Source organism: Rhea pennata, chromosome 1, assembly GCF_028389875.1.
Source record: "Rhea pennata isolate bPtePen1 chromosome 1, bPtePen1.pri, whole genome shotgun sequence".
Classification (NCBI taxonomy): domain Eukaryota; kingdom Metazoa; phylum Chordata; class Aves; order Rheiformes; family Rheidae; genus Rhea; species Rhea pennata.
The window spans coordinates 114,157,471-114,185,446 of NC_084663.1; the positions used below are offsets into that span (position 1 = coordinate 114,157,471).

A 27,976-nucleotide genomic window follows, 5' to 3' on the forward strand; every position below is an offset into this window, starting at 1 on the left:
CTCCCATCCCTGGTCAGCTGGCCCGTGCACGTACATCCTGCGCCGTGGCGAATCGGCCAGACAAGGCAGGTTTCAGGGAAGAGGCGAGGTGACAGGGCTGGAGATTGCAGCGCTACGGAGACCCGCAGCAGGCGATGCTGGGATCGGGCTGCTGTGGGTTTGCAGATAAGGTGAGTTGAGGCTTTCCCTGAATATATCTTGCTTTCTTCATTCTGCTCCAATTCTCTTCCCTCAGTTCTGCGTTATTTAGCTTGTTTGCTGGAGAGAAGAGGGGAAAAAGAAACGTATCACCGGCTCAGCTGTTTCACCCTTCCTGGGTGTCTGCTGTTGTGGTACGACTTGGGGCCTCATGAGCTGGGAAGCTCTGTCGCCCAACGTGAATGTCCAGTGTTTTCTGTTTAAGTGGCTTTCAAACTATTCTTCTGCCTCCAAAGAAAACTCTTGCCCAAAGGTTTTTGTCTTAATTTATTTATGTAACACAGTGTAGAAAGCTATCAATTCATAAGCAATGGTTCTGTACAATCATCCTGCAGAGGATCCCCGTTAATTTTCGACCAGCAGGCACTTTTCCCCCCAAGAAGTGCTCACAATTAACAGGGATTCTTTTTAATATTTTTTTTTAAGATCAAAAAGATACATGGAAAAGAAAATAAAGTTTACCTTTCAATGCCTAAAGTGTGCACATAAAACAGGCACAAAGAAACAAATGTGTATTCCCATGATTTCTACGTCACTAATACAGCAGGAGCAACCATCTGTACAATAATATGCAACTGCAGAGGAAAAGAATTTCAATAACTCATTTGGAATACTTTTTAAAAAATGTTGTTTTACTTTAAAATGCATAGTGATCAGAAAAAATGCTTAGCAAAGAGAAGCAGCTAAACCCCACAGACACCGAAAGCATCCCCCATCAATTCTTAAAGCATATTTCAATTAGGACTTAATTTTTGTCACAAATCACAAGAATAATATACAACTGGCTAAAGGAGCTACATGATAAATAATTGGGAAAGAGAATCTACCCATGCACTAGTTAAATAGAGCTAAACTCTTTACAGTACACAAAAAACATTCATTAATAATGTAGTGTAAAGACTGAAATGTAAAGAGAAAGAGAAAATACATTACTGATTTTATTAATTCAAGTTCAGGCATCTACTTGTGTTACAGCACAGCTGTCAAAAGGCGATAATGAGTAAATAATAAAACAGAGTGTTTTTGTTTCTTTCCACATTATTCTATAACTGAACACCAATGGGCAGTGAAGCAATCATTCTGCTGTCCAACTCATGAGGCTGTTGTGGTGTCCTAGTTCTGCATTTGTTCAAAGAACTTGTAGGTGGGATTTTCATAGCCATTTTGCTGCATCTTGGAAAGGTGGCGTTCTTCTGGTGTCACTGCAGCATCCACCTGTGGCAAGAAGAAGAAACAAGGGTCAGGTTCTTGCTCAGTTCACAGCAAGTCAGGTCCCAAGCTCAGTCACATCCTCACAAGAAAATCTAAAATAAAGGTGGCTGGAAGTGGTAGAGAGGAACTTAACAGTTACTTGCCCTGCTGGACCTAATTTCTCAGATACTTCTCCACTGAACAGAGTATTAAACCTATCACCTGGAGGCGCTGATGTTGCCTGAGGAGACAACTGTCTCTAAAAACTCTTCTCTCTGAGTTATGCAGGACTGCAAATGGCCTCAGGGAATAAAGTCAATACACACTGCACCTGGCAATAAATGAGAAGCCCATGAACAATTTTCACAAGCAATCTGCAGGGATGGCCCGTCTTGTTTGGACAGTCATGATTCAGTTTTTGGATAGAGTAACATGCAGAAACAAGACAAGGCAACTTGTTATTTTCTGCAACTTGTTATTTTTGCTGAAGGACTTCATGATTACCTGCCCAAATTCAGCAATACCATCTTGTGTTTTGTCTTTGTTGATTGGTTCAGGAAGTATGTAATGTTACAAACAAAAAAGGGGATATATTTTGCATCTCCCTGCTAGACTCCCATTATTATGTCCCTCTCCTCCCCAATACAGTATCTTCTGAACTTGAAATCAACTGGATCTGAAATAAGGACAAATTAAAAAAAAAAAAAAAAAGCTGAATGAAGTGGCAAGAAGCTGCCTTTTGTCTATACTACACTCTCAGATTTGCTGCAGGTGCAAGGTCCCAGGACCATTAAATAATTAATTCACAAAAAATAAAATGAGAATACCAAAGGAAAAACAGAGCAGACAGACAGAAGGTGAGTACTGCACTCACTGAAGCAGAACTTCTCTGGCTCCAATATTGAATTTGGTTCGGTTTAGTGACCCAAAGCTTGAAGTTTCTTACTAGCTAAGTACTTCTATTTAACAAAAATTGACCTTTCTTGATTACTCAGAAGATGAGCACAAAAACAGCTCAGTCAAGACTTCTCCACTGAATACCTGCTGCTCCACAGATTATTTTCTTCTTTCACTGAACATTACAGTAATATAGAATTTCATCAAATTAGAATGGGCGAGAACGGTCTCTAAATGTTAATTAGGTATTTTACCTCCACTGTTTGAGCTAAATAGCTGTTGTGAATTCAAAATCTACTGTCTCCTGGCTATCCTGTTAACCATCTATTAAAACAGAGCTCAGAGAACCTATCAGTTCTTTGACAGTTCTTAAGAGAAGGTAAAAAGAGAATTTTACACAATCAAAAATTTAAAATCAGAAAGGTGCCTAAGACTTTTTACATATTAGTTATGAAATTTTCATGTGGATTTCTGTAAGTAATGACCTTTAGAAAAAATAGCTGTTTATTTTTAGCATAAAAATAACCTTTGGATAATAGAAAATGTATTCTCTCAGGAAGTCTTATATAGCAGGTTTGCTTACTCTGATTTTTTAAATAAAAAAGTAAAAAAGTACTACTCATGTTTGATACTCATTTTAAATCTGCTCTACAATACTAGAAATAATTCACCTCAGTGCAGACAGATGATGACCTTCAGTAGGTTGTTACCTGATGCTCTGGATGAACATGAAAGCTATGCTGTTCCACGCTTGGGACAAAGGCAGACTGCTCAGCTTGTTTTTGTAGCTGTTATTTTATTGTGCTAAATTATATTTGCCTTTCCTTCAATACCACCAGAACATGGCTCCTATAAGAGGCATTTTCCATTCTGATGTTCTTGCACTGATTATTTAAGAGAAGAAAAGGTTCTGTATGTGTGGCACATATATTGGACTGCTCAGATGAAGTGCTGACCCCAAGTTGGATCCCTTTTCCAGTCTGCATCCCTTCTAATCTCAGCCATGTTTCAACACCCAAACCGCACTTTCAGCCATCATTACTTTCAATCAAATCTATTTTTTATAATGTAATAATCGAAGATTTTTAAGACATGCCCAACTATAACAGTCACACCCTGCTACCACTTGCAGGCTATTATAAAACTTTACTATGGAAGTCCTGAGCTCTCCAGCAAGCATGTGATGCCTGCTGGTGGGAAATGGGATACCAAACAGAAAGGATCCCTGGGCTGAGCTGACGTGGTACTTCCAGTGTTTCCAATTTTGCAATATAACTTGATATTTTTGCTGTTAAAGTTCTTGCTGTCAAAAACTTTTTTTTTTTTTTTTTTTTTTTTAAGTTGTATTTGCTGTGAGTAATTCTCTCGTGCAACAAAACCAAAACGAATCCTGTGGCATGCTCCCAGGCACTAGGTTATTGTTTAGGGATGTCGCTTTGAGTTTTTCTCTTTTCAGGTTCCCCTTGTTTCAGATATTAGGGGGAAACCAAGCATTTTTCTTTCCTTGCTGCCCTATCTCTCCAGAAGTGACAAAAGAAACTCACTTTCTTGCTGACAGTATGCAGTTTCCTTGGGCTAGCACACGCAGCCAGCGAGTGCTCAGCTTGGCTGTCAGCAGTCATTTCAATCCATCACAGGCAGAAGAACCTCTGGGAATTTTGCAGCCTGTCTCCTCTTCAACCTCTACACGCAAATCCCCAAGACACTTCCGTGTAACAACCTGCTCAGCAGTGAGTGTACAACTGTGCACTTGCATTTTAAAGACTTGTCTGTACCTGCTGTTTGACCCTTCCCTTTTAACCCCTCTTTCCTGCAGAGATCTATGACTGGCTGAGAAGGCAGCTGAGGGGCTAGTGGGGCTGGGTGAGAGGCAGTGACAGAGGTGCCACCACTCATAGCAATATCCCTACAAGGATCTGCAGGTGCTTGGTGCCTTCCTGCTGTTTTACAAGTCCTTTCTCCTGGGGCTGCCAGTTCTCCCCTCCACAAGGCTACACCATTAGTAACCATATGCAGTGAATTAATTTCTGGCAATTCCATGACCCTGTCGCCATTCTGTAGAACATTGTTTTCAACATGAATATTTCATCATTACAATGGCAGCAGGGCCTAACAAATTCAGTTCAATATAGGTCTTGTAAAAACACATAAAAGGCCTAATGCCTGCCTTGAGGACCATACAAATTTAACAGCATTAACTACTTCCACTGTGACAATGTGACCGTGTGCCATCTGCTGCTGCTGAAGTTGACACTAACATGGCTGTGAAGGAAAGGGAAGAACAAAGCAGGGAAAACTGTAAGCATTCTAGTAGCCTTTCTAGCAGTCACAGAAAATGAGAATACAATACAAATGCACAGGAGAAGCTCTTCCTCTTATTCCTGAATGCGCTGCTGTAATGTTAAGTCAGCCCTGTGTTTTATCCTACCACGTTACAGGAGTATCTGGTGCTTGTCCAAACCAAGACGCGAGAGCCATTGGAGAGCTCACAACTAAAGCCACTGAGGGCTCTAAAAGGCTCTCATCTAAGATGAAATCAAAGCCTAACATGAAGGCCGAGAGATCAGGGATCTCCACGTATCAATATATGCCTAAGAGCATTTCCCCTTCTATGGGGCTCACATGCTAGGCCGGGATGTACGCAAGGGCATGCCAGAACCTGTGCTGAAATTCTCCATATTTAAGCTTCAAAAAACATTAAACTGAACCTTATAACCTGTTTTAGGTCTAAACCTCCCACTCATGATTTCTATCCAGGACTAGAAGATTTGATAAGTCCATACCACAACCTGCTTGTGGAGAAGAAACAGAGTAACAAAACAACATAAAAAACAGAGTCAAAGAAAGAGGAAACAAAGACGTCTGAAGAATGGACAAGAAACTCAGAGGAAATTCGGGGAGGAAAAAGAGATTAGGAAACAATGTAAGGAAGGACAGCAGAACTCAGGCTAAATTTTTAAAAGACTTTGCACAATATTCTGTATCAAAAATGTCCCATTTTGATAAACCAGTTTACACTGGGAGTCCACTAACCTCTGAAATACAGCATTTACAGATGAAAGGGATTTATTGAGGCCTGCAGCTGACTATGGCACACATTAATCTATATCATTGCCAACTTAAGTGCACTATTGCTCATCCTGTTGTTTTCTTTACTTTTCGCTTTTACCCATTTCTATTCTGACAAATATTTCCTTTCTTTTCTTACAGCCTTTGACCTAGGTATTCCTCTGACAAACCATCAGGTCTTTAAACCTGATTATTTCCTTGTCAGTAAAACATGGAAAGCCCTTTACCATTTTTTCCCCCTTATCATTTTAAGAAGCTTTTTGCTATTCATTACAGAGGTGGTAGAAGCTGAATACAGCAGTCAAGACTGCTGAGAAGCAGCCCAGACATTTCTATTTTCTATGGCCTGATGTCTCTTGAGAAAACAGCTTGGAGAGATAAACAACCTCTTCTTTCGAGCATGTTTGTCCATCTATCGCTTCTTCTCTAGCCTATACCTTTTTCATGCAGAACATCCTAACATGGAGTCAGGAAAACAGTAATATTGCAAAAAACTTCTTATGCTGCCTCTGCACATAAGGGCCAGCCTAGAAACCAGACAGTTTGTGCCAGGCAGTCCTCAAAGATTCAGCAAATACAATGTTCTTGTTCAAATTGTGCTTTTCTTTGGTAAATGCATGTTGTCTAATATACATCTGCAGATCTGGCTTTGACAGATGAACTTTGGAGAGAACAGCAATAGCAATTTTAATGACTGCTGTGCTACTCCTGTGAGCCCTTCTGTCATCCTCCCTCCTCACACACTCCTGGCTGGACTCTGCTGCCTTTGCAACAGAAAGCAACTGAGCTTCAGAGAAAGGAGATATTGAAAGATGATGAGCTGAGAAAGTTGGCCAAAGTTTGGAGCATATGAGAGATGAGGATGTCTCCTTTGCCATCTGCTTCTATAGAGGAAGAAACCTCCTGCAGCCAGGTAGGCTGAGGGCACCAACATAAAACATCCTCAGAAGGTTTGCTGGAGCTCATCTGGACACATATAATAGGTAATTTCAATCACGCAGTCATCTATTTACATACTTGTGATTGTCCTTTTTCCAGGTAAGGATAAATCACTTTGAAATATTTATATTGTCAACTTGTGAGAAAACTATTATGACACTTTTTCAAAACAGGTAATACATATTTCTCCTCAGAACTTCAAAAAAAGACTAACAGAAGTTTTCATAACATCTTTTGTTGAAGAAATCATAGTGGAATGAGAACAAGTATTACAGTCAGAAATGACTTTTTTGGAGAGATAGGAATACAAGTGGAATAGAACCTGTTTTGTAATCTTTGCATCCACTATCACAGACAGACTTTCTTATTAGTTTCTGACACGCAATAAACAGGTTGCAAGATTTGTTAAAATATACTCAGCCAACCTAGATCTGATGTACAGATATTTTTACATCAAATATTTTATTTTTTAGTGCATAAGCATATTGTAGATGCATCCCTCACAGATAAATGAATCTTCTTTTAAATGAAATAGCTTTGTTTTGACGACATTTTAATAATTAACATTTATTGTACTCTGTTTTTCATCATGTAGCTACCACACAATTTTCACTACCTTAGGGCAAAAATAGGTGTTATGCCTTTCTTGCAGGCGAGAAGCTGAGATAGTGAGGTTACACAGTTTGCCAACAGCTCAGAACAACTCTGGCAGAATTCGGAATTCTGGCTGCCAACAACAGACTCAATGCGGTGAATCTACCATGCGATAACAAGTACAGTATGGCACTATTAATTGACTAATACTCTTGGTAGATCCTCATGATACGTCTTTAGTTTATTTTCTGTACAACTTTTTATTCCTTAAGTTAGGCTGTCATTTTGACATAAATAGCTTGTTCAGATTGTGCACGTTATTTCCAGCAACTAGGCCAACATTTCCAAGTTCATTTTGACCGAAGAAAGCTCGTAAGAATCTAGGATTATCCTCTCTATATCATTCCATCAGGCAAATCTATCAGAAATTTTAAGGTCGTACTGCAATAACAGTATGCCCACATCCAACATCTGATTCAGGGCTTTAGGCCGGCAAGCCTCCTGACCTGTTCTGTTGCAGCTACATGCATTCAAAGGAGGGTCTCAGCTGGGTAACTCCAACTCACAGCCAGGACCTTCCTCCCACCACCTCTGGGTGCCCCGTGCATGCAAGCTCCAGCATGGAGCCCCAGGTGGGCTGTTTCAGCAGGACTAATGCTTACCGATATGGGTCTCACACTGCAGCTGATGTCTAACTCTTGGCAGCTGTAACTGGGTGGCTTAAAATTCAAGCCTGTTTGAATTTTCTGTAAAATGAGTTGAAAGCTTTCACATGGAAAGTTAACACTGAGATTCTTAGCTGCTGTTTTCTGCCTCACAGTCCAAAACTCTGCATGGCTTGTTGGGACTCAAATCTATCCTGTTTGTAAGACAGCACTCTTCCCAGGTGCTCTTCTCACTTTCTCCTCTTTAGGAGGTTTTAAACCATGAGAAAAAGCACAACCTGGATTTTGGGAGGCTTAAGTCAAAGGCTTACTTAAATGTTTTTAAGACTCTTCAGTGCCACCAAAAATGGAATATGTACATTAGAAAAAATCCTTCATATTCATCTAGTATGATCAGAGCAAAGTTTGGTTGACTCAAGGTGAAACCAACATAACTGCGGACTTGAACAAGATTTAGTTTCAATTAAAAATTGCAAATTATGTTTTTGGAATACAAAAACTATAAAATATCTAAAGTGCTGCCTAATATAAAGTACTATCTGCATATCAGATACTCCCATGGCAAACTTCTAGGTATCAACACACTGGGGAGGGAAGCGGGGAAAAAGGTATATGAACCCCCTTCCAGTTCTCATAACCTGTTTTTCCTATTTATAGAGACTGTTTCTTAAATCCAAGCAACAGACCTTGTATTTTAAATTATTGTAAATTAAGCACAACTTTACTTGGAAGATTGTGAAGAGACAATGGTTTTCATCTTGAAAAATTCATATAGTTTTTGTATTTTATATGTTTTTCTCAAATCTATGAGTTTTAGATTCACCATAAATCAAAGGCTGTTGGTGGTTAAAGCTAATCTTGTTTAGAGAACAAAAAGTAATAAAGTATCTGTATAAGAAAAATCCTTGCAGCACACACCACAATCCACAGATGACTTGCCTCAAACCTTTATTTGCAAACGACATAAAGACGTCTTTGTGTGTGAATTCCCAACAACAGTAAAACCAGATTTTTCTCCTTGTGCAGTATCTGCTCATTGGCTACTATCAAATTTCCTATAAAATGAAGTTCTGTGTTATAAGGTAATTGATCTGGGAAAATTCCATAACAATTTTTTTTGTGGTTTTACATCCAATTTGAGATGCTTTACACTAGATCTATATTTACAAACCGAGGCAATTCAGTTCCACTCTGCTACATACAACCACTCTGACTTTGAACACTGGGCTAGCCAAAAACCAGGCTTCTTTCTTTGTAAACATATTTATGGAGCATTGTGTTGACTGTGCTGTTCACGTGACACTGCTTGTGCTTGGAAGCCTTGTCTTACCTCCACAACACCGTGGTGAATAGACGTATACTGCTTCTTCTTCAGCATCACCAAAGTAATGACAATCACTGTTGCTATGACGACACCTCCCACCATTAGTCCAATGATGGCACCTTTATTTGAACCCACATCTTCAGCGAAGAACACCTACAAAAGAAAAATAAAATAAGCTGGCAAACAAAAACCTCACTGAGTGCTTGGCTAACACGTCCAGCCGCTAGAGCAATTCAAAGCTTACTGAAGTATCTGTAATTAAATGCTATTGCATGTCATCCTAATTACTCAAAACTGGATCACTGCAGTACAAAGCTCTCCTAGCAGGAGAGGAGGCACAAAAGTGTTTTTTGTTGCTTGTAGTGTAGCAGTTTTGTGCCTAAGTAGAAGACTTATCTCTAGATCTTTCAAATCAGTGCCTTACAGATCTTAGAAACAGTACTTTTCTTTTTCTTTTTTTTTTTTTTTTAAGAAATAGCCAAGCTAATTGCAAAATGACTAATAAGCACATAGAGGGGTAACCAGGAAGCATACAAATTTCTTTACTGTTGGAATATAAATTATGAAATTGTTCATGACTTGACATCTCTTCAGCTTGTTTGGACCAAGTCTGATGCACTAGTTTGACAAAGGAGTGGACTAAACCAGCAGGATGACAGTGAAACTCACACACAACCAGTTGGGAGAACATTTTCCCAGCAGATGGACAAGAGCCCAGCAAACACGAGTGTGCTAATTTAAGGGACTAGGCAAGGGAGTCATTGAGCTTTCACAGGGCAAAGGGAGAATGAGCTACACCTCACATGATAATCCTCATGTGAGACTGAGCTGATACGACAACTGGAACTTCAAGAGAAGATCCACTTGAACTGTGTACACTGATAAGGCCAATCAGTGAACAGTAAGGTGCTTTACCGTGCATTTAATAAAGTTGGCTGCTAGAAATGGAAACATGTATGAAAAGTGAGTGACTGTTTTCACTGTCCCATATTGTATTCAAGTAATATGCTGAATTATTTTACTTCTATGCATATTTTACCTTTCGTTAGCTTGTCAATAGCAGGCTTTTATTATTATTATTTTTAACCAAAATGAGCAAAATGGATTAAAGAACACATTACACTCATTAGACTGTAAGACTTCCTCACTCTGAAAGACTAAATTCTTTGACAAGTATTTAGCAAAAATGCAAGGGGAAGCAGGAAACCTGCTGAGAATCATAATGAGCTATATTACATTTGCACTCTTTAAGAAAACACAATCTTCCTCAGAGAGGTATTAAAACATGCAATATAAATATGTATCTTGTTCCTAGTTGTAGGCAAGAAATAGGTTTAAACAAAGTTAAAAACACACTGGAAAGCACACACAATGGACAGTGTTGGCATACACTGATGTCAACTTCTGTCAATTTTACCTGCACAGGAATGAAAGTCTGTTACCACACTATTTTAGAGCACTGTGAAACGTTCCAGCTAATATACATGTACAATAGAGGAAGGCCTTAAGCATACTGAGTCATGAAAATGTATATATAGAGTTAAAACATGCATGTGCACACCCATAAAGAGGAAAATAACTACAATTTCAGATCAATTCAGAAGTTTGTATGTAAAATACAATGCATAGCTGAATTCAAGACAGTATCTTAAGGAGACTGTTTCATCTGGGTGAAAGTATTTTTCTACTTAATGCTTTTGAATTTAAACTAACAGAGAAGAGGTCTTAAAATTCCAACCTCAAAACCAACTTTCGCTGGGAATAAGAAGAATATACAACTTCAGAATATCTCATTGATTTGAAATTGCTATGTTCTTTTAACCACTGACAAGTCTACTCAGAGGATATCAGCTAAGACACAGCACATGACAGACGTGCAATGCACTGTAAGGCATTTCAGTATTTTCTCAATGATACTGGATGCTTTGCTCAGTCTCAGTTGAGGAAAAAAAACTCCAAAAAACAAAACTAGAGGACAGCTTACTAATTTTTAAATAATGATTGTAGCTACCAGTGAGAAGTACGACACTGTATGCTTTAAAAAGCTCGAAAACTATTGTGTTAAGCACACATCATCGAAGTGCATGAATCCCAGTGACAGGGGGTAGCTCTCAGCTCCAAACTGCTTGGGATGGCATCAAAGCACTTCTACGTTAAAGGTTACTGTAGCAAAGTGCGTGTGACACAGGATCAATAACGTAGAAACAAATGTATGAAAACACATTTCTACAAGCTCCCTCCCTTCAGTAAACTCACACAGGTTTACTCCATCAGGACGTTTAACTCATCTGAGCTAAGCATGTCAGAATTCCCCAAATTAGTGCTAATGCATTTTGGATTAGTTCATCAAACTGGGAATTCTCAGTTCTCTGCATCAAAGAGATGGTGGAATATCTTTTTGTACAGTGTTTGCCTAGTTCAAATGCAAATATGAGTCCCATGCTAATTTTAATTTTCAGAACTACTTAGCTTTAAGAATATTAAAAAAAAAAAACCCTTTCAGTTTAATATCAGGGTATTGAAAGTCAGAGAAGTGAAATCTCATTATGTGATATACATTTACAAAAGGAGAAGCAGAACAGGTTTATAGTCAGCATTGCTGTGTGGGTTCTTCATTACTTACTAAGGGACTGCAAAAAGCATTTAGAAGATGCTTATTCTCACTTACATGGCTTTTGGTTATTAATTTTCATAAGAATCACTGTTCAAAGTGGGAACAATATTTTGTTCCTATCTGCCCTTCATCTGTTAATAATATACTCAAGGAACAAAATACAGAGATACAACCACGTACAAACTAAAATTAAGGCCAATAGAGCATCTCCCCTTATCCCAAGCATGGAATTTTGTGAGAGGTTATGCTCCACAGAGATCAGCTCCTTCATGCGTCATCACCATCTGTTTTGAGAGAGGAGGAATCCATTCCCAAAGCAGAGTCACTCTCCAACACCACTCTATTTCTTTCTGCACCCTGCTGGGTCTCCATCAGACCTCCTTTTACCTGCTTAGTGTTGCCCTTCCTCTGCATCTCTGCTCTTCAGTTATGTGATCCCTGACAATGAGATGGACTGTGGGGCAGCTATTGCACAAATGACCACATCTGGTTGCATACAAGTGCAACGCCAGGAACTGTCAGCATTGCTTCCTACATCAGACTTAATGGTATTCAGTCTTCACTGCTGAAATTATTCCAGATTTGCTCCCATTTAAGAGAAAACCAGAAGAATCAGAATCTGTTCAAATGAAAACTTTTTGAGGTAATTTTTATATCCCTATCAGCATCATTCAAAGGAAATATGGCCAAAATTGGCCCACAAGCCCAGGATTTAATCACCAATTCAAAACGCATACGTAGAAAGTATCATTTGTTTACTTACCAGCTTTTGATGATGCACCTCATATCCTGAGTCATGCCGGAACTCTGCATCCATCTTTACTTCAGATATCTCTTCTGTTTTAACATTGGTTAACCCAGAACCTGCATTGTACCGCAATGACAGCTCATTAATGTCCTTGATTCCATTATGCTCTACTTACTTCCACCATTACAAGAGCAGAAGGCAGCAGTATCATTCACATAGATGAGGTGTGATGCAACATTCACACAAAATGAGGTGTGAAAGGGAGCTGGGAGAGAAGTGAGGTATATCTGATGTTTCATTCCCACTGAGGTGATGGAGAATGAGCTGGTAAAATTTCTCCTCTGTTAACATTCCTTAATCCACTATAGCTATGTTGGTACATGCACCAAAGGCTTTCAGTATGAAATACTGCAGGAACTAAGCTGCGGGGGATTAACAGCAGTCTCCTGAACTAGCTCCAGGGATGACTCGGTAGAAACACCAAGGAAATTTGATGCTTAGACTGCTCAGGAGGAAAAAGATACACCCATGGTGTGAGGTGGGAAACCCCAGCTACCACATTCTCTTGCTTCCAGTAAGTCTGTACCTTATGCACAAAAATACATAAGAGTTATTAAAAATGTTTGTGAAGTTTACATAACTCTTGCTTTTATAGCGTAGACTGTTCAGAATTAATATGATTCAAATTTTGACTTCTGCCTGAGAGACAACTCTGCCTCTTGATTACAGTATAATAAGTAACCCAAGCTTGCAATGATTTTAATCACGGATACCTTGCAGTCCTGTTTTTCCCTTATGGATGTGCAGTGGGGGATGCTGCACTAGCTGTAAAGGCGGCCAGGATTTCCTCGGGCTAGAGGAGAGCTAGCCAGATTTACAACAGCTGAGGAGCGCAGCCGACGTGTATATATATTAATGTTTTGTCCTGAAAAATTGGCTCTGGCTCATAGAGAACATATGGGTATTCATGTAGCTGTTTGTTTTCCTTCTTAGTGTAACTGATTGAGATTCTTATTTCTTGGAGATACAAACACTGCAGAAGTATGTTATTTACGAAGAAGTACGTTATTTATGAGGAGAAGTTATCACCTCACCCTATATAATGTGATAAGAACATATGAACTGATTCAGATTCCTTGACTATAACTATTCTAGCATTTTACCCCCTCTATTCCCCCCTCTCTCCAAGCTTTCACTGTGATTCCTAGCATTTTGGGCTGAACTTAAGCCCCAACGTGGGAGATTTAAACATCTTCAAAACTCTCAACACTATGGACTGCTCTTGTTCGCCGCAGCATCTCTGGTCTCTCAGTAAATTTCTGAAGACTTCCAAGTGCCAGTGAGCTCCACAATCTAAAGTAGCACTGAATGAAACAGTCAATCCCCTTTTACTGCTTCTGAATTTGCCAAATTTTTTACATCAAATGCTCATCCATTCTTGTATTGTAGGACAAGAAGAACAGAAGTTCCCCAGAACTTCTCTAGCCTGCACAGACAATCCCATTCTTGGGTTCTGATCCTACTTTTCACAACAAATCATACAAAGGACAGAACAAGAATAATCTTCATGCAGTAAAGTTTTTATGGGACAGGCTATTTGAGAAAATAATCATAAACTAAAACTCAGGATACTTAGTGTCCTCTCTTTTTCTTTTTTAAGGAACAAAGTATTTAGTGGCTCTCAAATATTTTTAATCAAGCAGCTGATTTTTGATGCCACATTATACATCTAGGTCTGACACAGGTTTATTATGACATTTATATACAAGAGGCTATTTATAAAGGCAAGAACTATAAAGTATGTACGGAATTGCAGTTTGAAAACAAACCATGATGTTCTGTCAGTGAAATGTAGGAGGAAATGGAGATGAAGGAAATAAAACCCACATGGTGCCTGAAAGGAGGTTTAATTTTCTATCCCTAAAGCAACTATGGTTAGTTTTCCAAAGTAAAATAAGAATACATTTCACTCTTCTTTCTGCATAATCTCAAAATAGCTCCTATAGCTACATCAGCAGGAAGTGAAGAAAGTGAGAACACATATTTGGTGGCACAGAGGCTCGCTTCTTCAAATCCTCTGCCTTTTTGGTGCTACAATTAAGAGGGGAGAAACAATAATGGAATAGAAGCTTTTCACATAGTTGAAACAGTTGGGGGGCAGGAGGGCAAAGGGCTTTCCTATGACTTGGTTCACTGCCCACAGCTGTAACAGCTGATGAGGTGGCTGTTCCCAGCTGCTGGCCACTGTCCACAGTCAGACTTGCGTGGAAGTTCCCTCAAGGCAAGGACTTCGGGAAGTACAAACTTTATTGCTATAGCTAGCAAACTGAATGAAGCTATCAATATTGATTAAAAATATACATGCATATGCGCAATATATTGGTGAAGAATCAACTTGTCTTTTGTTGACAGAAGTCCTGCTTCCCAAATCTATACTAGGTCATTGAAAGAGTTAATAAGGAAATGGGTAAAAATATTTTAGCTTAGACTGAATGCTGCTTTTCAAAACACTTTCGAGAAGCACCTTCATCAAAGCTCTGGCAGAAGCTAAGATAGCAGGAATTAAGAGGGAAGGTCCTACATGACTTTGCATAACTGATTAAAAGGTAGGAAACAAAGTGTAAATACACAGTTATTTTTCACAATGGAGGAAGGTTACCAGCAGGGTCCAACAAGGATCTGTGCTGTGCTAGTTGTAAAGTGATCTGGATAAGGGAATGAATGGTGCAGTAAAAGTTTATCAACAACAAAAATAATAATAAAAGTGAGGGCTGACAAAGGAAAACCAGCTGCAAAGAACTGCAGAAATTCTGAACGCACAATAAAAAAGAAACGATATTCTATGTTGATATAATGTAAAGTGAAGCACACAGGGCAAAATAACCCTAACTATACATACACAACATTGGGCTCTAAATTAGTTCTTTTTCACCCAGGACAGAGACCTTGGAGTCACTGTGGATAACTCTGTGGGCAGTTGGCTCAGTAGCAGTCAAAAAGGCAAAGAGAAAGTTAGGAATAATTATGAAGGAATAGACAAAACAGAAAACATAATTACATCACTGTATAAATCTTCACTTTAAATATGGCTATCAGTTCTGGTCATCCCATCTCCACAGAAAACAGAAGAACTAGAAAAGGTGCAAAGAGGGGAGACAACAATGACCACTGGCATGGAATGGTTTCTGTACAAGGAAGGACTAGACAAAGCAGGAGTCTTCAGACTGGAAAAGAGACAACTAAGGGGGAACACTACAGAGGGCTATACAGCTGTGAAATGACACAGAGAAAATCAACGGGAAATGATTATTCATTATTTCTCCTAACAAAGTGCAGAACACCAACACAATTAGGACACAGCAGATTGGAAACTAACAAAAGGAAGTATACACATGTGTGTGTGTATATATATATATATATATATATATATGTATTTGGAACAATGCAAAATTGGACTGTGGAACTCACTGACACCAATTACAAGCATATTCAAAATGCAAATGAATAAGTGCAAAGAAAGGTTGAGCCGTGGTTTCTAAACACAATGATGAAGATACAGTTTCCAGTTCTGGAAGTCTATCAAATGCCCATTGCCAAAAGCCCAGTGGATGTGCCAGCAGCACAGGCAGAGTTGAAATCTGCAAGAATCCCTCACGCACCATGGCTAGAGAGAGGACACTGGACTTGGGGACTTCTGTTCTTTGCTCTAGCTGCTCTGAGAGAAAAGACAGGTTAGCTTAGACTGCAGGTCTTTGAAAACTGCAGTTAGGAGGAGTCAAACACTACAGGCAGGAATTACAGCAGCTTTTCAGCTGGCAGAATGAAGGGCAGCAGCCCTCACCTCAGGCAATGACAGAGGATGGGAAGTTTATCAGTAGGCTCAGCTATAAATGGAGAAAAGACATGATCAAACTCTCAGGCTTTGCTAAGCCCCATTTCTCTGACTGGCTGTTGCTCTTTCTCCTTCCATTCCCATTTTACAGTAACATGGGAGCCCTACTTCCAGGGTACAGCAGGTTGACCAATATTGCTGGACCAAGCAGAAAATCTCTGCTTTGGGCCAACGTGATCACGGTCTGGGGGTCTACTTGGCCTTATTCACCAACCCCCGAACTGCCATGAGATCTGGACAGGGAATAGGGCCTGCTGTTAGGCAGTTAATACTGTTTGGCTGCCTAAAACTTGTGCATAGTATCTAGTAAAGGAAAAAGGTCAAGAATAGAGAGAGAGATGAAACTTCTATTGCACTAACAAATGCAACCATAATTTTTCTTTCCTCCTTTCCCCCTCAAAATGAAGAAAAAGACAACTAAAAGTATGATTAGGGTAAACTAGTGGTCTTCTGCAAATAATTAATTATATGATAAGAGACTCATGACCCTGTACCGAAATCAAGTACTCAGTATGACACAGCTATATACAGGGTTATAAACTGCTTTTCCATAATATTGCTTTATAGAAGACTTGCTATTTAACTTCCCTCTGTTTCCATTCATTAATCTTCTTGTCCTGGTGAATACATATTTAGAGATTTAGGTGCTCTAATCAAAGATTTATTTTTTAAAGGTAGTAACTAAAGAAGGAAAAAAGTTAAGGCTGTTTTGAAAAGCGTTATCAAAGGGGTGTGACGCAGGTAAGAAGCAAAAAACTAAGTGCTGAGTAATACTGCTTTACCCTTGTACTGAAGAAAAGACTATAAAAAAGAATTAGCTACATGACAAGGTCCTTAATTCTGACCCAGAATAAATGATGCTTTTTTCAATACCAAGTCTAAAATATACAACCCAAACACAAAAGTCAATGTAAAGGAAGAAAAATGAGTAACAGTCTGATGACAAATTCACAAATAATCATAGTTATTAATGATTTTTTTCTAAAATGCACAATATCTTTAGGGACTGGTACTCCTAATTACTTCAATTTAAAAATGTTACAGTTCAGCTGGTATATAAATTAATTTGTATCTCCTTTGCAAAACTAACAAATCTACTTAGCCATCACGCTTAAGAGCATCCAAAAAAATCCAATGAGCTAGTTAAAATTATTACACTTTGATAAAATAAAGCATTTATTAACCAACAATAGATTTGCCTGCTTGCTTTATATGTATCAGCAAATAAGATTCAACTGTTTTTTTCTTGCTTTGCTCTTAAATACTTAAGGTTGTTGAATGACGGCCTTTTAATTATATTGCTGTTAATCAGCAATATTAGCTACTTTTATATACATATATAGTCCAAATATCAGAAAGAACAGAGTATGTAAACTTAACTGTTCCTTGCCCTTGAAGGAAAAAAAACATCCATAGGGAGTTAAAAACCACTCATACGAAATAAAAACAAAACAGTGGCTTTGAGGAACATTTTACTCTCACACAGATGAGCTTTTGTGTTTGTAAAAATATACACTTAGGCTTTAAGAAGAATGAGAACAAAGATGATGCAATGAAATCTACCAAGTAATTAGCTGTACATAATCTATTACACTGTTTATAATTGCTTCTTCTACTAGTTAAATGGCCTTAGAAGATTTGTGATTTTGTTTTGCAGAGATCTGAAATAATATACACATGCCTGTGGTCTTCCAGGTTCTTTTAGACTTAAAAATCAAGTGAAGTATGATTAAAACTACCCAACTGGGTGGTCTCTGCATACAGAAACACAGAAAGTTTTAGCACATCCAAAAATCATTTGAACAAAAGATATAAGAACCAAATTAATGAAAACATTTAATCTCACATCCATGATTTGGACTCGACTTATTTCAAGACTAGAAAAGATTTGTGGAATTTGGGTCTGTTGTAGAAAATATGTTCTATAGTTTTAGTACACAGCTTTATCTAGGTAAAGATTCATCTGAAAAAAGGATGGATAGAAATGCATTTAACATTCAAAACAACTACCTGGGAAGTAGAGAGCCACCAGTTCTTACTGGAAGTTCAGCTATTATTTGCTCTCTGACTTGGTGCAAATTACTTTAGCTGTTTCCCTTTCCTCATGTACAAAGCAAAGACAATATACTAACTTTTGTAAAGATATTATAAGTATCTCTGAGGAAGAAGCATTTAAAGACTGGGTGGAACAGAATTCCCTGGTCTCTCCCGGTTAAAATGGTGGTGTACTTTTACTCCACAGATGATGACAGTGCTCTCAGATTGGAGAAAGAAGTGACAGAGTGCAAAAATAATTTTTATTTGCTTTTTAAAAAGTTCTTACTGGAACTTAATATGAAAAAATTCTTTCCCAGAAGACCAAAGGTATTTTACGTGTGTGTAAAAATGGATAACAAAAAAGTGAAATTAGGTCATCTCTTTCCGGCATTTGTCAGTGCAGATGCTGTGCTTTTGCATATATAATTGCACTTGCAGTTGATAGTTATCTGATGCAAAAACCCAACCCATTAATAACTTTAATTTGTTGGCTGCAGACAATTGGCTTAAGTCAACTGCATTGAACTAACATCACTAAGACAGGAAAAGAGTATCATTTCTGTCAAGAAAATCATAATTCACTAAGCTGCTCTATGCCCTCACCTCACACAGGTTGCAGAATATGTGCTTATCATTCTGCAGAACATCTGCAACCACATAACCTCCCCCCCAAGCCTTCTATATAACGTAACAGAATTAAGATGGCCATGTCATGGGCGGAGGGGCCAAAGACAGATGCGGTTTTATGTGCAGTTGGGAGAAAGTGAAAAAACAAAACAACTCCCAACCCTACTACATGGAAGAAAATGACACAGTTAATACCGTATCTTTGCATGGACATATTGGATTGCAGACATACTTTTGGCGATATAGTTGAAACTGTGTGACAGATGAGAATAAGGCCTAATCCGAACTGAGCACTGTTTCTTTTCTTTAGCACCTTGAATTTCAGAAGCTCTGCTGATATTAAGCAACATCATTCAGATGGCAGGTATTCTAATTTTTATTCGATTTCCATGGATCAGACTTGCTGACTTAACACGAGTAAAAAGGATCATGCTTATGAGCACCCAGGGATGTTTTTATACTATGTGCACAAAAAAGTTACTAAAAAATGCATAACCAAAATTTGGCCACAAGAAATTAAATTCTCATAATAAAAAAGTGACCTCTGGGCTCTCATGGAGTAGGAAACACTATTGAAAGATTCTTATTGTTACATTATCAACTAAAGAGGTATTCTTTCCATTTGAAGCTCTTCCTATGGAAGTAGGTAGCAATTTATAAATGGCAAGAAATATGCAATAACCTCTTATTGTTTGGTCTAGTATTTTAAAATATAGACCACTGATGATTGTCTAGTGCATCTGTATGTTTTCCATTTCTTTGACCTTTTTATTATCTGTTTACTTCCTTCTCGGGAAAGAAACTTAAGCATAATTCTCTCTTGTTCTTCCACTTGTGAATTAAAGAGGGAAGGGCAGTGAAAAGAAGCCTGCTGCTTCAGCACAAATACCAGTGTGAATCACTCAGATGTTTCATTTATACTAGGAAATAGGGATTTATCCTCCTGACATCACTCTCCTCCTACGACTGACGTATTTCAGACTCAAATTCAAGCTTCAATTGCTGCCAGCCAATGTGAAGCACTGCAGAGGCAGAGATTAAGACAACTGGCTTGATTTTTACTAAATGCTTTAAACTTGGTCCTTACTCATAAACCTTCCTGATCTATGGACTGGACAACTCCTCAAATTTAAATTTCTTCACTTTTCTCATACGCTTTTTTTTTTTTTTTTTTTTTTTTTAAGAGAGAGAGAGAAAGAGAATGATGCAGCGAGGTAACGATCTCATATAAAACTTACTGTAAGAGTTAGAAACAACAAGTATTTGTACTTCTCTGCTCTACTGTAACCAAATTCTTTCTCTTGTGGGAAAGGGATCTGCATGACTATGATCTTTTTTAAGAAAATCTTAATGATTATCGTAAGAATGTCATATGGGTGAAAAAGTGGTAAAAAAAAAGAAAATGGAAAAAAAGGGAAAAAGGCACGTGTTTGTAGGTGCATGTCAGTCATTAAAGAGAAGATTTTCCTCAAGAATTTAAAAACTCCTGCTACAAAATGGTGACTTCTTGTTAACACCAGTCTTAAGACTGTTGCAGGCTGACATAACACCAGTATTTTTACCCTGTAGAAGCAGATCACCACCTTGTTCATTTGAGCAAAACAAGCTGGAGAAGAAACTGAGAAGTGAAGACTATGGAAATGACAAACCTTTCAGAAAATCAACTGGAATCCAGGCAATTAAAACAAAACAAAAAAGTTACAAGCAGCAGCACATATTTTATCTGCCTCTAGGTCCCTTGTCAATACTGCTTCATTCTAGAATAATATCCTCCTATTTTGAAACGTTTTCTTTTCAAACTGTAAAAAACGATTATTCCAAAAGGATAGTAACTGCAAAAAAGTATCTCTCTTCCTTCTTTAACCTCTATTATAATTTCTTTTAAAATTTATAATTAACAAGTAAAACAATTCTAAAATATAGTTATTTCTAAATTGACAGGATCCCTTTTGTACTTTACATTCCATTTAATTAACCAGCTATTTTGCTTTCCAGAATTCCTAGTTTACGACAGATATTCAGACTGCTATCAGTTTTCCCATAAACTGAAATTCTAATGCAGTTCAATTGTTTTTAAAGGATGATGAAAAATCAGGTGGGCATTTATTGCCATAACTTGTATTTGGTAAGGATAAATTTGGCAAAGTCTGAGCATGGTGTTTAAAGGTGTGAGGATGAAGATCTACTAGACCTACAAAAATGAAAGATATCCCACTCATCCCGGAAAAGATGTTTGAGAAGCTTTTTCGAGAACAGTAAAGAAAAAAAAATGTTTTGCTTACTGTTACAATACATTTAGCACTACTTTAAGGTGGCACAATCCGTATTTTACATGTATGTATAAGATTTTCTGTGTTGTCAAATTAGGAATGGGGGCACAGCAGTGACAGCTTTTAATTTGTCCACTGAAGTGACTACCCTTCTTCACTGAAGAATGCAGTTTGCATCCCTGTCAGTCTGGAGGGATTCTCCCCATGTGTCAAAAGCAGAAGAAGGGCCTTTGTGCCATTTAAATTCTCTGCCAAAAAGCCACAAACACTGCAAAGGTCACTGGACGGTACTACTCCTGAACTGGAGCAGAAAACTGAGGAAGTATCTCCTGTTGTTTTTACAGTGTAAATTAACCTTTATCTGTTGGAAATGTCCCCAAAGGTCACATATTAAACCATTTTCACCTTTCCTTAATAGTTTATTGTAATATATTCACAAGGATTACTCATGACCTATGCTAGTCATACTTTTGGCACTCTTTATAGTGTCCCTGACCAATGAAGAGCTCTGATACAACAGACCAAAATCTATCCTTTTTTTTCTGACTATAGAATGCAGTAATACTAGAAAAGCTTTTTTCTAGATAAGTAATGCCAGCCATTTCCCTCACCTGGTCGGAGGAAGAAGGAATCTTTAGGAATAAACACAGGCCTTTTAATAGGAGTTTTTTTCATGAAGATTGAATTAAAAAGATTAATGATTGCAAACTGACATATGACGAGAAAATTATCAGACTGAACTGACATTACAAAATTATGATTAAATGAGTTTCCCACTTATATGTTTTACATATGTATTTCATTTGTGGTGACATTTCTACTGTTCCTGGGGAAGAAACCTAATCCAGATGACAGAAATAATCCAGTGTTACAAGAATATTCTCTGATCCTACTATTTTTGGCACTAAATTGTAAATCTAGATCTGCCCAAGTTTCCAGGCTATCTTCACAGAATGAATCAAGGCTTTAAACTCATGTAAAGATTTCAGACTCTTAGAGTAATGCTAGTAACATATTATCTGGTCAGTCTTGATCTATATCCCAATTGGTACAACATGTTTTACTTCCTCTTGTAGTATTTTCAGTACTTCAGTTAATACTGGTGAGTTACGTGAAAGGTTTAAACACAGTAGGAGGGCGTAGCCCATCGTGTTTTCTGACAGAAGTTTGAAAGACAAGATGAGAAGAAAAAGAGAAAAGACTGATCAAGTTTTATTGGACGTGGAAAAAAAAAAGAGATGGTATGACACTGAAATAATTCTGACTCCAAAATAAACTGATCTAATGTTATTATATGTTAGAGAGTAATCACTTCTTAAAATTAAGGTTGTTGCTCTCAATGGAACCAGCCAGTTCTAGATATTCCTAAACAGAGGTGAGGGAAAAACAGTCTGAAAAGAAAAAAAAAGGAAAAAAAAAAAAAAAAAAAAAAAAAAAAAGCAAAGAACCCCCCCCCCCAAAAAAGGGCGATTTTTTGCTTTGGAAAGTTGGGCCAAATGGCGTATTGAAAGAGAGATCCTGTCCTTGAATACCTCCAACAATTGGATTTGCCTCACTTTTTCTAAGTGATTGCAGCTTAATCCAAGCCAGTCATCTACTGTTCCTCTGCCATCTATGGGGAGACACAGGTACCTGCACAGGGGGGCAAATAATCAGCGCTATGTTAGGATGGGTTGAATAACTGTCTGGAAGTTTCTGTATAACCACTGAATTCAGAGTGAGAACATTTTTGCTACAAGAGACGATGAGTTGATTCTGGGTCTCTGGGTCCCACTCCTTTCTGCAAGTACGTGTACTGAACGCCCTTGATAGAGACAGCGCACACGGGTTTGGCAGGGTTTTGTAGGGGAACTCTTCCGGAAGTATCAGCTTCTAGTTCATGACATAGCATTACATTTTAACAGAGGGTTATACCAAAGAAAAGGTGATCATTTCAGCTCAAGCAGATCACAGGCATGCTGGGAAAACACAGGTTAGATAAAAGCCATGCAAGTTATATACCTGGTCGTGTGGTGAGTCCTCTGTCTGCAGCTGGGCGGGCATCAACTGGCTCAACTGGGCATGTGCAACAAAGGAAAAAAAAAGCAAACAAAAAATAAACAATTCCCCCCAAAATGAGAGAGTCAACTGCTATTCTGTTGGTACAGTGCAGGAGACATATACTGCATAAACAAAGTTATAAAAAGCAACAGCTTGAAGATATCTGCCTTCAGTTAATTCTGGAAATAAAAGGAAGGGATGGGCAAAACTTCAAAAGGAGAGTTTCACAGCTGATGCATCAATTTTGTATCATATTCTAATTCCTGTTTAAACTATCGAGATCAAAGAATTTCTGTCTATAGAGTGAACTTACACTCATTACATGCAAACCTATTCCAGTCTTCTGATTAGAACTGGCAGCAAGAACTGACATGATGAGTTCTTGTAGCAAATCTTGATCAATGTTGACTTATAAACCCAGTAAAGCTTGACTTCCTTGCAATAGAGATTTTTTCAAACACTAGCTGTAAGACTTGAAAGATGTACAGCACATTTAAAAAATACGATCAATACTGCATTCCAGTATGCTCTGATTTGTAGAGTAAATTCGTCTTCCCATTTTTGAAAGAGGAGCAAAGGAGAAATAAAACTTTCCAGTCCAACTGGATGTCATATATAGTTTTAAAACCCTTGTATTACCATACAAAGACCTTACTAGCTTAAAATATTCTGTCTTTCTCCTTCTTTTTCCCCTGCTTCTCTTTTGCTCCAGTGTTTTTGTCTATTTTATTTACTCTTTGCTAAGTGTCAGTGTCAAAAAAATGAATTTTGGTAAATAAAATTATTATGTCATAGCTCAGAATTATGGAATTTTTAGATAAGGTACTCTCGCTCATTTGAATTTCTAGATTCAAACATAAACCATCTAAATCAGCAGTAGGTGAGCCACAGTCACACAGAAAATTGACAAAAATCACAATTTTCACAAAGAAAACTGCATTTTGTATCAGAAAATCACGCTAACCTGATGATTACTGCTGACTGATGCAAGAGGCCTCACTATCTCCTTAGGAAGCCTGTGTCACTTTCTTGGTCTTCCTATGGTTCTGGCAAACAACCTGCTATGCATATAAGTGAGAGTCTGTGTCGCACCTGATCCTTTGTACCCAGAAGCTGACTGTAGTAGCTTCTGCCTCAGAGAGAAAGCACCACGCCAGCTTTATAGCAGCTGTAGATTAAAGGCACATCCATGAGTCTGGCTTGCTTGTGTTTCCAGAAGTGCATTTTCACAGAGCTTGCTGGCCTGGTGCTACAGAGACAACCCATCAAACCACTTCCCTTCACGGCAGTTCAGAGTGGCACTAGCCGACCATGTAATTGCTTTCCTTATGCAGTGCTACACAAAACCCAATTTCCATCCTTAACTAAAAACTACAGTTTCAAGGTTTTTTTTTAAGTCTTCCACTAGGTTTCCCAAAATTATCAGCACCAACCTTTAGATAGGTCAGCAGCAATTTTCAGTGAAAAGGACTGAAGAGAACAACAAACAAGCACCAAAACCCCCTAAACCATCCTTCTGTTCTGCCCCTGCAGCATCCTTCTCTGTCACCCCCCTGCTACCCATTTCCTAGACCACTGAAGGGTTTTATATCCTTCTTGCTAGCATTTTGTAACCCTGTCGTAGTCAGGGAGGCATGCAGAGGATTACACCAAAGGCTACAGAGAACTGAGAACAGCTTATAAGTAGCAAGAAGAACAGGTGCAGCTGAAAGGAGAAAAAGCTGAGGGAAATTTGTTATATAGCATGGCCCTGACCTACGGCTAATGCACTCTTCGTAGACTTAGGTGAAAGCATTAATAATGAATAATTATTTCTGTCAGATACAGTTTTAAAAGTGCTTCATAGGAGGAAGGCAAACATCAATGGCACATTTCATAACTGGGAGAAAGAAACAAAAGTGGTGTGATCTGCTCAAGGTCACACATCAGTTGCAGGATAAAAAGTGGGAACAAAAGCTTAGAGCCATGGATTTTTCAAACCAAGTAGCAATTCTGGGTATCTCAGTGCAGCATGCCATGGACGGCATGATATAAAGGAGGCCTGATTTCTAGAGAGTGCTGAGCAGCCACTTTTTGAACTTCAGTTTCATTTTAAGACCTGCTTGCTCTTGTCCCTGTATTGATGTACACACAAATAAGGGTTAACTCTAAAAATCTTGTTGGTGGCCTTCCTCACTGCCTTGCTCACTGGACCACATTGCCTCACAACAGTGACATAGAAGGGAGAAGTTTAAATCTCTTGTAGCATTTATGAATAAGTAAAACTCAAAAAAGATGTAACTGCATTCATTTCGATGCTCCAAAATCATCATATTTCTCTTGAACATATTTCCACCTGTAAGCAAGTAGGCACGAATGAGCACAGAATTAAGATTGCAAATCTATTTTCCACATAGCCTCATGAAATAAAATTGGTATATACCTGCTTTTTCCATGACACAATTATGCAGGCTTCATGCAGTGTATACATCCTACCTCCTATCTTATGCTATCTTTTATCTTTTACATCTCAGGATGTAAAAAAGAGGAATGTGGATGTGCATGAATGCTTTTCTTCTCAAAGATAAAAAACTGGAAGCCAAAAGCTCAAAAACAGACATAAACAAACAGGTAAAGATAACCAAACGATGTTCACCTGACCAAGGAGAGTGTTGAAGGAAATAGCTGGCCACATCATAATGGCAGCACTGCACATTCATGAAAATTTTATTTTTGAAAAAAATAAATACTTTGTCACAAAGGCTAACTCTGTCTGCAGGGTAGAATATATAGGGTAAATCACTAAATTCAGGTAAACCATTGGCAAAATTCCCAGGGACTTCTGCAGTGTCAGGGTTTCCCTGCTGGAGCTTCAACTGCTCAGCAGATTCCCCAGGTATCAGGCCCTTCACTTTGAACCTGTTGTGATTTTCTTGACGGTGCTGAGCATCCTCTACTCTCACTCACATAAATGGGAGCCGAGATCCTCAGTTCTTTGAACTTTACTGGCATGTTCAGCATCTTACAGCAGAGAGAGATGCTGACGATCACTAATGCCGCAACAATTAGTCACTGAATAGTACGATTGTTGAACTTGCACCTTTTTGACTGTTACTTAGAAGTCAGAAACCATAATGACTTGCTCAGTACTGCATAGGATAAAAAAAAAACCCTGCCCACATAAGGGGAATTTACAGCACGAAAAATAGACTATGCAAAGAGACCCTAAGGGAAAGGGGCAGGAAGGGAGAAAAAGAAAGAAAAAAATATGTCAATTTATTATTTTCTTCTTCCTCCTTTTTAAAACGTATTGTAACAAGAGAGACAGCAATTTTTGGAAGCAATTTAAATGAAGCCTAGGGTTAGATTACGGCCATGGAAAAAAACAGGCATGGGAATAGAAGACAAAGGCTTAGTCCTGAGTTTCTGAAATAAAGAGCTTGGACATACATAGAAAGAAGAAGATGAGGCTGTAAAATTCCCCTTTGATACTATGGGTTAAAGGTAACAATAGGGAAGATACGTAAAGAGAGAAAGTAAGTATTGTAGATACGACTATATTAACAACACTTACAAATGTTATTTATGACTGTGGTTTGGACAGATGACAATAGAAACAGTGTAGAAACACGGAAGACTTGAAGAGGTCTGTGTCACCAAATAATTTATATTCTAACTGCACAGGACTTGAAAATTAATAGTGACTAGCCTCTGATGGATCTATTTGCCTGAAGTTACTTCATGGCAAAAATAATCCTGATTTTTTATATACATACACACACACATACAAACATTTATATAAATCCTCTAAGGCTCCATGACCAGTTATAAAATGTCCACACAGTAAACATTAAGAAGGGCTGCAATAAATAATGTAATGCATACAAATAAACAAGGATTCACAATTAAACAGTATGCTGTCCAAGGCTGAAGAGCTTTTGTTTCTTATTTTCTATTGTACTTTCTAAAAGGACAACCACACTCCCATACTTGCTATGGGAGTTCAGTGTCACGTTAAAGTATGTGCCTTTCACTATCAAATTCTGGGTGTAGTTTAATTTCTCAAAGAAAAAAACAGGCTTGTGTATTGTGTGTATGTCTGGATGGATCTGTCCATCTAATAATAACTTCTGAACTTAGTGACTAAAATCAGTAAATTTTGAAAGTTGAAAGGATAAACTTCAAAGTCCTCCACTATAGATCCCCCATAAAGAAACAGAAGTAGATTTTAGAATAGGATTCTTTAGAAAGAAACAGAAATAGAATAGGGTAAAGAAATAGATCCCCCAGAGGCCCCACCTATGGTAAATGCTGCAGAGAGCCATATGGAAGGATTCCTGCAGGAGAGACACCACCAAAGGGACTGTGGCCTGCTCCTGGCAGAATGCCTTGACACTTAATAGCCAGCCATAGCTGAATGCCCAGGAAACTGAAATTCAGCCTGCCAGCCTGATCAGCAGCTTGTACTGCTCGCTAGTATCTGATGCAAGCTAGTTAGCTGCTCTCGAACTCTCAGTGCATCACTTTGGCGGTGGCTGGGCTCCAAATACATCTCGGTCCGTGTCACCATCTACCTCCTTCTAGTTCGTGCTGCTGGCCAGTCTTCCAAGTTTGCTCCACTTTGCTCTTTCTGTTGGGCCCTACCTGCAGTCCCTCACTCTACGGCTGTTTCAGTTTGGCCCCACTTCTCCTTAGTCTCTCATCTTCTTCTAAGATTTTGTACACACTCGTTTCACTGATTTGTTGACCCCTGATTAGGTCTCTAGCCATTTCTTTAGCCTATCCCAGGCTTCTCTGACCTCTGGGTATGGCTCAGCTCAATCACAGAACTGGTCTTTACTCGACTGACTTCACCCAGGACCAACATGGGGCCTGACAAGTTCACGGCCACA

General features: G+C 38.5%; 1 protein-coding gene across 4 annotated transcripts in view; it reads right to left on the reverse strand.

Moving 5' to 3' along the window:
* Positions 1–452: 452 nt before the first annotated feature.
* APP (amyloid beta precursor protein) overlaps positions 453–27,976 on the reverse strand; it is a 224,554-nt gene continuing 197,030 nt past the window's right edge. For 2 of the 4 annotated variants that reach the window (XM_062598054.1, XM_062598035.1), the window contains 4 exons: positions 23,067–23,120; positions 12,255–12,355; positions 8,884–9,030; positions 453–1,413 (listed from right to left, as the gene is read on the reverse strand). In XM_062598054.1, the coding sequence (XP_062454038.1) occupies positions 1,312–1,413; positions 8,884–9,030; positions 12,255–12,355; positions 23,067–23,120 (404 nt within the window). In that variant the 3' untranslated portion in view covers positions 453–1,311. The remainder of the gene's footprint in view (positions 1,414–8,883; positions 9,031–12,254; positions 12,356–23,066; positions 23,121–27,976) is intronic. The other 2 variants (XM_062598064.1, XM_062598045.1) reach the window with 1 other exon arrangement.